Here is a 13,214-nt window from a genome sequence, read left to right on the forward strand (position 1 = left end):
CAACAGTTTCCACAAGATGATTACAGCTCCTACTTTTTACTCTCTGCCCCACTGGATTAGCATCGGCCAGGTCATCCAATTAACCTCGATTACAATAAATTGTCTATGGAGAACATTCAGCATACCCACTTCATCTTCAGTCAACTTGAATGGTGGAAAATGTTCACACCGCTGGACCATTTTCCACAGGCTAAGCTATCCGTTATTTGCCCAGCTGTTTTTGGCCACCCCTTGGATAGATGCAGCCTCTGATGCTACATAGGTAAGTGCGGCTTACCAGTGTTCTGTCTACCTTCTGTACCTACAATGGCAATCATAAACAGAAACCATAGAACACTAGAATTTTAGGGTTATAAGGATATTTTTCCCTTTGAAGTTCAAGCAATGTTAACAGTCTTAGTAAACAAGATAATATCTTCTAACAATTGTATTTCCTTTCCTACATAACAGCTTGCTTAGTTTAACCCTTGATGGGTTACATTTTTGCCTGCTCCATCACACCAGTAGAGATGACAGTTACAGATCTCCATAAATCTAAAAGAGATTCCTCTAGTTGTGAGACAGATGAAGTGTGTCTGAGCAGCCATTTCAATTTTCAATAAAATGCTTTAATTAATTTTTGGACTGGATTACCACCAAAAGAAAGATATATACATACGAGATAAACACACCTAACGGGACATAAATTATATTTTTAGCACATCCAGTCATTAGGAAATCTAATTTAAACACTCAACATTGATGTTTATAGGTAATATTGTAAAACTTTGCAACTAAATAGAAGGTAAAAGGGCAAAAAGGGAAAAACATGCTCAGCATGGGTATCCCACACCTTGGTGAGCATAAGGGTCCTCCCCAAACAAATCCCAGTAGTTTCAAGATTTATAAGCTGTCTGCAATTCTGTCTCTAGCGTGCAGAAATTCCAATGTATATTACTATTTGCTAAATTGAGTTTGGTGGTACTCATAATGCCGTTGGGGACCTTTTGTGCCACATCTCACCTTCATCTCGACTCCTTGGGCTCAATTTTAGGGGGCAATTGCGGGTGCGTTGGGAGTGGGGGGCTCCAAAAATTGCGGAAATCCTGTTTGGATTCGGAAGTCGGCTCCAAAGTTTCCCTGGGACTCATCTGTGTGTGCGCGCGGGCGACCCGAAAACGGAAGTCCTGCCGGCAATTAAAGCCAGCGGGATGACAGTTAAAGAGCCAAATGTACCTCATTAAGGTACTTAAGGCACTTCACCTGTGACAGATGAAAACATACCTGGGCAGCTTGCCCACTGCTTCCGATTCACGCCTGGTGAAGAGCCGGATCAGGGAAAAAGAAACTAAATAAATTACATAAAACACCATAGAAGGAAGTTAAAACACAAAATGAACCTACTTTTGCTCCCTGCTCGGATGTCAGATGTCTCCCTCTCCGATATCCTCCCGCTCTTCAACTCACCCTGTGATCTTCCACTCTTCCCCCCACCCCCCCCACCCCGGTCTTCCATTCCAGCGCCGGATGACAACTCGCGCACTCCCACCTCACATTGCAGCTCCTGACGGCAGCCAGCCTGTTAATCAAGCTGGCTCCCGGGCACGAAACCTGGAGAGGACGTTAATCATCAGCAATCAACATGCGATTGCGTTGGAAACAGTAAGTTTTGTTCATGTGGGTTTGCCACACGCACCTTCACCCCCCCGCTGCCAGCCCGCCACCATTGCAAAATCGAGCCCCTTGAGTGACTTGCTGCTTCTTGTATCCCTGAGCCTTCAGAAATTAAAAGTCATGTCAGAGTGCACAAAATTAAAATAATTTATCTTTGGTATGTGTTGTGTTTACAGCTGCGACATAGGCTCAATTATTTCACCTTAAATAATCCAACTGATGGAATACTGATGTCACAATTCATGGGCAGTCCCCAGACTCCAATTACATCTGCATGAATAAATCATTGCTGGGAAAAGGAAGATTTTGACACTTTTTACACCCCATATCAGAATCAATCACTTCTAAGTTACATATTGCACAGGTTAGATACTAGGTAAAACTCTGTCTACACTGCTGCCTAAAATGTGCCTTAGCCCCACCCTCAGAACAGCAACTCCTACTGCAGTGGTCTAACATTTTAGTTTTCCACACCAACCACCCTCCTAGCCTCTTTGAATGAGTCTGAAAATTTATGCTAAATTATTTGTCGTCTTTGTACTGTGGACTCAGGAACTGGATTGAGGCTGCACAAATGCACTTTATTTAGGGCCATTACAGTTATCAGAGTGGAGAATGTAAGAAAGTATGGAACTAAGAAGGCCATCAAACTTGTTTCTTCCAACACACCATTCATCTTTTTGTATGTGTCTCTCTCCTGTGAAAATAAGTCTTTGAAAGTAGTATTGATTCATAAAAGAGCTGTGCTCTACTACCTTGTATCATAGTGAACCTGGGGCGGGGCTCCCTTTCTCATTTACCTCAAATCACAGTGAGCTTAGGGATTTCACTTCTCTTGTACCTTGTGTCATCATGAACCTCAATGTTTTGTAACAGTGAATCTTGGGGGTCCCTTTCTCTACTACCTTTCATCACAGCAGATTTTGGTGCCATCTTTGTCTGATCATGCTCTTTTTGAGAAATGTCACTCCTCTTCTTCAGTTCCACAACCCACTTGAGAATACTTCTGGCTGCTGTCATTCTGAAATCCTCTGAAGATAATGAAGGATAATGATTAAGGCAGCCCCTTTGTGGAGTAGGGAACAATAAAAACAAGGGCAAACAAAGAGTAACCTTGTCATAACGCTCTCCTTGGCGAAACTCTATAATGTATAACTGGGTGTTTCCTATGCACTTAAAGCATTGTCTGATGGTCAAGCATTAGAAAATCAACACAGACAGAACTCCTGCCTACAGCTGTTATAACTTAATGATCAATCACTTTCCTTCCCATATGATGTTAATTTATTATTTTTGAGGTTTTTTTTTTAGGAAATGCTACAGGATAATTTTCCCTATGCTTTTCTTCCTTTGTGATCTCCCCGGATCATATCCCTCGTGTCCAAAGGGGCAGGCAAACAGGCAACCTGCTGCCAGACCTCCATCAATACAGCTCAGGAATTCATGGGATCAATCGGTGTTTTTACTGTTCAAGGGATTTTATGGCTCTGTGGCTCAGGAAATCAAAAGGAGTAATCAAAGTTTCTACTGTTCACATTTTGAAAGATTGTTTGTTGCTTACTGCCCAGTTTTCAGCTATGTATGTGGTTGCTAGGGAACATAATGTATTGCATTGAGAGTGAGTTCCATGCAGATCTCAGAAATTTGATTAGATATTTGAATCTGGCATGATTCTAAGTTGCTTCTGATTGGACGGGAGTGGCGCCCTGATTTACAAGAATTGTACAAAATCCATATTATAATGAAAATGCTGGGAGCAGACTCTAAAGCGGGTGAGACTATGTGCTGAGATGCGTAACAGATTATTCTAGTATATTTACTGGATAGTAAATTTTGCTTGTCATATTCTGTGAGTTCCTATGTCATGCTGCACTGCAGAATCATTCAAAACATTTATCTGAAAAACTATATACATATAATTAATAATATGAGAAAACTGTTAATGAACTGAAGATAGTAATCCAGTTGAGTACTTTCAGATAATGAACATGAATTAGACAAGCTTTATATTCCTTGTATATAACATTACCTGAACTCTTCAACTGGAGTTCACTGAGAGAGATCCAGTATTTTCTATGAATGCGAGCACTAGAGGGAACTTAGCTGTTAATCAATCATGGGTTGTGTGTCTGCTCAACCCACATCCTTGCCTGCCCAAAGCCATCTGTCTCAGGCTGCCCACATTCAAGCTGTCCACTGCAGTTCTACTATGTATGTTTATTTCAAGACATTAAAATCAGAAATATACTTTCCTGCTAATTCTAATAGTAGTTTTCAAGATTAGAGTGCAATTGACAAAGTTGATCCAGGCAAATTGTTCATTATGGCAAGAGAACTTTTTCATCTAAAGAGTCTTAGGGAACAAGTTACCAAGGATAACCATTAAAGTAGAAGGTGTAAATTTGTTCAAGCAAAAATTTCATGTGTTTCTAGAAAGGGATTGAGGAATATGGTGAGAAGGCAGTTAGTTGGAATTGATCTATCCAAAAGGATGGCCTTGTTGAATCTAACAGCCTCTTTGTGTTCCTAAAAAGCCTTGTGTCAATATGATATTTTTGGAATGTGGGAAGTGAGAGACAATTGACCAGATAACATACCAATGAATGATTGCTTTTCCTCTTCCACTGCAATTCTGTAACATCGTGGGAAAAAACTGTCAGGATTCACCCCATTAAACCACTGGAAGTTTCTGAGATTTACACAAAGCCCTGCCTGGAAAGAAACAGGAGTGTTACACACTGACACTGAATCTGAAATACTAAGAACATGATATACAGTCTGGGACAATATAAATTTTTACTTTACAAAGGATCTAAGCAATAAGTACACACAGCCAGAGATGGTGTGATCAGTGTACACTCCTTCAGACTGGAAATGTTTTATATAAGGATTGAAACAATACTATTACACACTTAGAGAGTCTAAAATACCGTGAAAAATTGTGTTACATACTTTCACAGATCCTGAAATTATACAGTTACACATTCTCAGAGCTGAACTATTAGCAGCATTTCCATTCCAACTGTAGTGTCGGTATCTAGCAGTTTTGCTTCACCCCAGTGCTGCACTTACAGTGTTAATGCAGCCTAAATCTGGAGTCAGGGCCCAACCTGACTCTGGAGTAAAGTGGAGTGAAATTCCCTGGGGGAATGCTTCTCACTCTACATTGCTCTGGAATCTGGATGGGCACTAATTCCGAAATTACATACAAATTTCGCATCAGAAACCATTTCCAACTGACATTAAATTTGTAGTAGAGATATTTAGCTCTGAGTATTATATATGTTTTTTCATTTCATGCTCCTAAAAAAACTCAAACATATATAATAATTGAAGTTAAATATCTCCAATATTCCAGGATATTTTTACTCCCATAGAGCTTGGCCTTTTGAGTCACTGCTTCCCTCCAAACAAAATAATTTAAGCTGATGGGCCGCTTGCATCCTTCAACCAAATGGGAGCCAGCACTGCAGACCAACCTGATAACTGTCCCTGGAAAGCTATTTATTGGCTGAATAGGCTGCAGTACCCAGCTGGTAGTCATTTCTCTGGCTCTAAATTGTTCCTTAGGCTCAACAAAGATGTGCCACCAAGTGATATGATGTAGAATTGGACCTGCTACCTTCCACACAATGAATTACCCATCTTGACTATGCCATTGTAACAACTCAGTGGAGGCCAGTTGCTTATTCACAAGGAGCATCATTATGAGCTGCCTTTGTCCTTCTTCTATGATTCAGCTATAGAGAAGCAAAGGCCCAGGCAGAGGTTAATGAAAGACAAGAGAAATGGGAAATGGGAGAAAATCTATACTTTTATAAAATGCAAGTTTGGAATTCCTAAAGGTCAAACAGTCCATCTTGTCAGGACCACAAGACTAATTTTATCACCCTCCAGTTTGATGCTAAGATTGCATTCTTCTGCTTCCTGTTATTCAGGAATTTTATCCATTCCATGTTTAAATGCTTCAGCTGAATCCACATTCACTTTGTTAAGTGACAGGAATTTCCATAAGTCAACAGTGTTAAGTTACATTTAGCTTGAGAATGTGTTAACTTTTCATGTCCCTAGTTCTCTCGTGGTTCATCACAAAGAATAACTCTTCAATGCCTGTAAAGATTTTGAACATTTAAACATGCCCCCCTTAATCTTCCTTCTTGCAATAAGTGTAGATTTAGCTCATTTAGCTTCACTTCGATCATCTAAGACCTCACAGAATCATAGAATCATAGAAAATAGGAGCAAGAGTAGGCCATTCGGCCCTTCGGCCTGCTCCGCCATTCAAAACGATCACGGCTGATCGTCTAACTCAGTACCCTGTTCCCGCTTTTTCCCCATATCCCTTGATCCCTTTAGCATTAAGAAATATACCTGGTATCATCCTTTTTGCCCTACTCTCAACTCTTTCCAACACTTCCATGTCTTTTTGCAATACAATAATTGTATTAAGGATGTCACGGAGCGGCTGCAGGGCATTCTGGAGGGGGAGGTTGAACAGCCAGTAGTCGTGATCCATATTGGTACCAACGACATAGGTAAAAAAAAAAGGGATGAGGTCCTGCAAGGTGAATTTAAGGAGTTAGGAGATAAATTAAAAAGCAGGACTTCAAAGGTAGTGATCTCAGGATTACTACCAGTGCCACGTGCTAGTGAGTATAGCAACAGGAGAATAGACAGGATGAATGCGTGGCTGCAGGGATGGTATAGGAGGGAGGGATTTAGATTCCTGGGACATTGGGACTGGTTCTGGGGAAGGTGGGACCTGTACAAGCGGGACAGGTTACACCTGAGCAGGACCGGGACCAATGACCTCGTGGGCGTGTTTGCTAGTGCTGTTGGGGAAGGTTTAAACTAGAGTGGCAGGGGGATGGGAACCTGAGCGGGAAGTCAGAAGGGAATAAAGTTGAGAGCAGCAAGAGAGGGGAAGACCCGGGGAAATTTACAATACAAATAATACAAACAGTTGTTCAAGAACAAGTGAAAGGGAAAAGCGTAGAGCAGCGGAAAGAAAGTGTACTTTAGGCACGACAGATAAAATAAAAACTAGAAGGTGTAAGGCGATTAACCCAGCATCAAAGCTGAAGGTCAGGCTAGGGTGTATGGCCCGACTAAGAGTTCTATATACAAATGCACGGAGTATAAGGAATAAATTAAATGAACGACAGGTTCAAATTCAAATTGGAGGGTATGACATGATAGCTATTACTGAGACTTGGCTGCAGGATAGTCAGGATTGGGAACTAAATATACCAGGTTATAAGGTCTACAGGAGAGATAGGGAAAATGGAAGAGGGGGAGGAGTAGCCTTAATGACTAGAGATGAAATCACTTCAATGATAAAGGGGGATATAACGAGAGGCAAGCAGCCAACAGAGACCTTATGGGTTGAATTGAGAAATAGGAAAGGATCTAAGACTATAGTGGGAGTTGTATATAGGAGCCCTGGCAGCAGCTCTGAAGTGCTAGATTGTATAAATGCAGAGATTAGACAAGCGTGTAAGAAAGGCATAGTGGTCTTAATGGGGGACTTTAACCTTCACATAGATTGGGAAAAGCAGACTAACAACTGTCAGAAAGGTAGTGAATTTCTTGAGTGTGTCCGGGATAGTTTTCCGCAGCAGTATGTCCTAGAGGCAACAAGGGGGCGAGCCATACTAGATTTAGTAATGAGTAATGAACCAGATTTAGTTAATGGCTTAACTGTGCGTGAACATCTATCCAATAGTGATCATAACATGATCGAGTTCAATGTAGTGTTTGAAAGGGAAAAAAGTGAATCACATGCTAAGATTCTAGACTTGGGCAAGGCCGACTTCAATGGGATGAGACAGAGACTGTCCACAGTAAACTGGGTAAAACGACTGATGATCAGTGGGAAATGTTTAAAGAAACATTTAACGTGATACAGAATTGGTTTATACCCCTGAGGGGCAAGAACTCTACTTGCCAAAAAAAACAGCCATGGACAACTAAAGAGGTAAGGGACAGTATAAGATATAAGGAAAGGGCATACAAAAAGGCAAAAAATGGCACAGATCCTGACGAATGGGAAAGATAAAAGATCAACAAAGGGTCACAAAACAGATAGTAAGGGCTACAAAAAGAGAGTATGAAAAGAAACTTGCAAGGGATATCAAAACCAATACGAAGAACTTTTATAGTTATATTAGGAAAAAGAGGGTGGTCAGGAGCAGTGTTGGCCCCTTAAAAACTGAAAGTGGGGATATTGTCATTGACAATGGGGAAATGGCGGACATGTTGAACAATTACTTTGCGTCAGTATTTACAGTAGAAAAAGAGGATAGCATGCCGGAAATCCCAAGAAAACTAATATTGAATCGAGGACAGCGACTCGATAAAATTACCATAAGTAAAGCAACAGTAATGAAGAAAATAATAGCACTAAAGAGTGACAAATCCCCAGGACCAGATGGTTTCCATCCCAGGGTTTCAAAGGAAGTAGGTGAGCACATTGCGGATGCCCTAACTATAATCTTTCAAAGTTCTCTAGATTCAGGAACTGTCCCTCTAGATTGGGAAATTGCACATGTCACTCCACTTTTTAAGAAAGGAGAGAGAGGGAAACCGGGGAATTATAGACCAGTTAGCCTAACATCTGTTGTGGGGAAAATGCTGGAGTCTATAATTAAGGATAGGGTGACTGAATACCTCGAGAATTTTCAGTTAATCAGAGAAAGCCAGCATGGATTTGTGAAAGGTAGGTCGTGCCTGACAAACCTGATTGAATATTTTGAAGAGGTGACTAAAGTAGTGGACAGAGGAATGTCAATGGATGTTATTTATATGGACTTCCAGAAGGCATTTGATAAGGTCCCACATAAGAGACTGTTAGCTCAGATAGAAGCCCATGGAATCGAGGGAAAAGTACGGACTTGGTTAGGAAGTTGGCTGAGCGAAAGGCGACAGAGAGTAGGGATAATGGGAAGGTACTCACATTGGCAGGATGTGACTAGTGGAGTCCCACAGGGATCTGTCTTGGGGCCACAATTATTCACAATATTTATTAACGACTCAGATGAAGGCATAGAAAGTCTCATATCTAAGTTTGCCGATGACACAAAGATGACACAAAGAGAGCAAGTTATTTTCTTAATGGCGAGAGACTGGAAAGTACTGCAGTACAAAGGGACTGGGAAGTACTGCAGTACAAAAGGATCTGGGGGTCCTAGTGCAAGAAAATCAAAAAGTTGGTATGCAGGTGCAGCAGGTGATCAAGAAAGCCAACGGAATGTTGGCTTTTATTGCTAGGGGGATAGAATATAAAAACAGGGAGGTATTGCTGCAGTTATATAAGGTATTGGTGAGACCGCACCTGGAATACTGCATACAGTTTTGGTCTCCATACTTAAGAAAAGACATACTTGCTCTCGAGGCAGTACAAAGAAGGTTCACTCGGTTAATCCCGGGGATGAGGGGGCGGACATATGAGGAGAGGTTGAGTAGATTGGGACTCTACTCATTGGAGTTCAGAAGAATGAGAGGCGATCTTATTGAAACATATAAGATTGTGAAGGGTCTTGATCGGGTGGATGCAGTAAGGATGTTCCCAAAGATGGGTGAAACTAGAACTAGGGGGCATAATCTTAGAATAAGGGGCTGCTCTTTCAAAACTGAGATGAGGAGAAACTTCTTCACTCAGAGGGTGGTCGGTCTGTGGAATTTGCTGCCCCAGGAAGCTGTGGAAGCTACATCATTAGATAAATTTAAAACAGAAATAGACAGTTTCCTAGAAGTAAAGGGAATTAGGGGTTATGGGGAGCGGGCAGGAAATTGGACATGAAGCTGAGTTCGGATCGGTCAATGCCCTGTGGGTGGCGGAGAGGGCCCAGGGGCTATGTGGCCGGGTCCTGCTCCAACTTCTTGTGTTCTTTAGATTTGTGGTTGGGATCAGATCAGCCATGATCTTATTGAATGGCGGAGCAGGCTCGAGGGGCCGATTGGCCTACTCCTGCTCCAATTTCTTATGTTCTTATGTTCTTATGTAAGCAGTGTAGATGAAAACATAAAATTACAAAGTGATATTGAAAGATTAGGTGAATGGGCAAAACTGTGGCAAATGGAATTCAATGTAGACAAATGTGAGGTCATCCACTTTGGATTAAAAAATGATAGAACAGGGTACTTTCTAAATGGTAAAAAGTTAAAAACAGTGGATGTCCAAAGGGACCTTGGGGTTCAGGTACATAGATCATTGAAGTGTCATGAACAGGTGCAGAAAATAATCAATAAGGCAAATGGAATGCTGGCCTTCATGTCTAGAGGACTAGAGTACAAGGGGGGCAGAAGTTATGCTGCAGCTATACAAAACCCTGGTTAAACCGCACCTGGAGTACTGTGAGCAGCTCTGGGCACCGGAACTTCGGAAGGACATATTGGCCTTGGAGGGAGTGCAGCGTAGATTTACTAGAATGATACCCGGACTTCAAGGGTTAAGTTACGAGGACAGATTACACAAATTGGGGTTGTATTCTTTAGAGTTTCGAAGGTTAAGGGGTGATCTGATCGAGGTTTAAGATATTAAGGGGAACAGATAGGGTGGATAGAGAGAAACTATTTCTGCTGGTTGAGGATTTTAGGAGTAGGGGGCACAGTCTAAAAATGAGAGCCAGACCTTTCAGGAGCGAGATTAGAAAACATTTCTACACACAAAGGGTTGTAGAAGTTTGGAACTCTCTTCCGCAAACGGCAATTGATACTAGCTCAATTGCTAAATTTAAATCTGAGATAGATAGCTTTTTGGCAACCAAAGGTATTAAGGGATATGGGCCAAAGGCAGGTATGTGGAGTTAGATCACAGATCAGCCATGATCTTATCAAATGGCGGAGCAGGCACGAGGGGCTGAATGGCCTACTCCTGTTCCTATGTTCCTAATAATTAAAACTGGACACAATAAGTCTGTGGTCTCATCAACATACCATAAAGCTTATACTCTGGATCCACATATACACCATAACATCCCATTTATTTGCCCTGGCAACTGATGTTCTATTATGTGATGACATTTTGATGTTTGGTCAGTGAGCACACCCAACCGTTATTCCTGTTGGACTTAATATTATATACATCTTACTGTCTACTCATACTAAGGGATAGAAATTCAGCGTCTGTACTCACCGGCCTGCAGTTTTTCTGCCTATTCACTTTAATGAAGGGAGAATTGTGGGCTGGTGGGTGTAGAAACAGAATTTTCTCCCCATGGTATTTTTAACACTCCAACACCTTACTTTACAGTTCTCAGTATTAAATACCATTTTATAACTGACTATGCAATTCTTTGGTTAGTCTCCTTCTACAAACATCCTACTTTTCCACATACTTTTTATCATTCAACTAACTTCTACTTAGAACACCCTCATTAGGATTAATGAATGAATGTCGTGAACAGCAATGCTTCTCAGTCCAATTCCGAGGGGACTCCTACGACCAGTGTAGCACGTTTAGAACAACAACTATTGATAGATCCTCCCTGCTTCCTGTTAATTCTCCAATTAATAATGCACGTTACAACTTCATGTTGGATCTCAAGAGGTTTTCAATCAGCCATGTCTCCTGTGAGGGACCTAATCAAACATTTCTGAAACTCAAGAAATACAATTGTGACTAAAATGAAGCATTTTTGTCAGTGTTGGATTTTTCATTCAATATTTTTTGCTGGTCACAGTACACACTGGGTTAAAATTAAATGCTGTTAGGTGATTCATCAATCTGCAAAGAATATACATTACTGTCTGGTACTAATATGATATAAATGATGAACACTAACTCCTGCACAAATGTTCCACTTTCACCTTATTGAGTTGTAAAATCTCAAATGAATGTGGCATGAATGCTGACTCATAGATGTAACTTTCTGAGCAGGTCTTACCTTAGTAGTGAAGCAATAAGCTGCAATACAATTGGAAACCTACCTTTGTGGTTAAGCAGCAAACCCCAATATAATAGAAGCATACTTTATTGATAAAGTAGTGAGCTCTGATATAATGGGGAGCCTTACCTTGGAAGAGATGGGACTAGCTTTCATATAATGGAGAGCCATTGGTGAAAGAGTCAGCTATATAATTGAGATCCTACATTAGTGATGAAGGAGTCAGCTGTATAATGTAACTCCTACCTTGGTATAAAGCAGCCAGTAGCCATATAATGGAGAGCCCACCTTGTGAAGAAGGAACCAGTCCTATAATGCAGAGCCTACCTTGGTGGTGAAGGAGCCAGCCCCAACATAATGGTTAAAAATCTGATCTTTATTCAGGTTCTGAGCATCAATCCCATTTGTCCAGACAAGACTTGGAGTTTCATTCTTCAATAGTCGGGACTGTAATATAAAACTAAATGTATTTACATATTTAGACACAATACGAATACATGTGTAAATAAGGTATTAATATATTGCTTCATGGTACACCAATATTTATAAATATTGTATCAATATAAATCACCTGTTGGTAATACAATGCATTTCTCCCTTCCATTGTCTCTTTCTGATTAAAAGCAGAAGCATAGAATGTTGCAGTACAGAAACAGGCCATTCAGCCCATCAAGTCTGTGATTTCTTCACAAGCCACCTATGCTTGCACCCTACACACTTTGCTGTTCTTTTTTTGCAAGCAACAATCTAATTTTAAAAGAATTCATGGACCTTGTTTCAACAGCACTTTGTGGCAGAGATTTCCATAGTCTGTGTAAGGAACTTTTTTCTACCCTCTCTTTTTAATTCTTTTTGTGATTATCTTATATTTGAGTCCTTTCCTTATTATCTTGTCAACCTGTGGAAGTAATTATCACTGTTTACCTTATCATAACTTTTGATAATCTTGAAGGCCTCTATCAGGTCACCTCTTAATCTTCTCAGTTTCATTGGGAAAAAACCTTAACTTCTTGAGTCTCTCTTCATAACTGCAACCTCTCAACTTAGTGACAAAATCTTGTCTACCATCAGGATTACAACCATGGTAACATCATAGTGAATCTACATTACACCTTTTCCATGTTTTTATATCCTTCTTATAATGAAGTTAGCAGAGCAGGTTCGAGGGGCTGAATGGCCTACTCCTGCTCTTAATTCGTATGTTCGTAAGTGCCCAAAATGTAATTTATTTGTCCCCATCTCATTCCTTTATTTCATCATTGCTGCCTTGGGTTACTGCATTTTTCCCAGGATAGTGGGATAATCTGGGCAATTGTGTATGGTCACCATCAATGCCCATCTAACTGGTTAATAAGCAATTGCCCCGACAGTTTTCCCCCTTTACCTCCAGATGCAGAATTTTGATGTCCCAAGCTCCATCTACTGTCTCACTCCAATACTACCCCCAACATCACTGAGATGGATGGCTGTGCTGTCACAAAGGCTTCAGTACAGCTACAACACTGGCATCCACCCGACAATGTGGAAAATTGCCCAGGTATGTCCTGTCCACAAAAAGCAGGACAAATCCAATCCGGCCAATTACCGCCCCATCAGTCTACTCTCAATCATCAGCAAAGTGATGGAAGGTGTCGTCGACAGTGCTATCAAGCGGCACTTACTCACCAATAACCT

General features: G+C 40.9%; 1 protein-coding gene across 1 annotated transcript in view; it reads right to left on the bottom strand.

The window, feature by feature from the left end:
- LOC137334357 (uncharacterized) overlaps window positions 1-13,214 on the bottom strand; it is a 42,275-nt gene that overhangs the window by 17,772 nt on the left and 11,289 nt on the right. The window contains exons 6-8 of the mRNA XM_067999065.1: window positions 11,868-11,987; window positions 4,251-4,365; window positions 2,559-2,684 (exon numbers count right to left, since the gene is read on the bottom strand). Of these exons, the coding sequence (XP_067855166.1) occupies window positions 2,559-2,684; window positions 4,251-4,365; window positions 11,868-11,987 (361 nt within the window). The remainder of the gene's footprint in view (window positions 1-2,558; window positions 2,685-4,250; window positions 4,366-11,867; window positions 11,988-13,214) is intronic.

The sequence above is a fragment of the Heptranchias perlo genome, chromosome 17 (genome assembly GCF_035084215.1).
Source record: "Heptranchias perlo isolate sHepPer1 chromosome 17, sHepPer1.hap1, whole genome shotgun sequence".
Lineage (NCBI taxonomy): Eukaryota > Metazoa > Chordata > Chondrichthyes > Hexanchiformes > Hexanchidae > Heptranchias > Heptranchias perlo.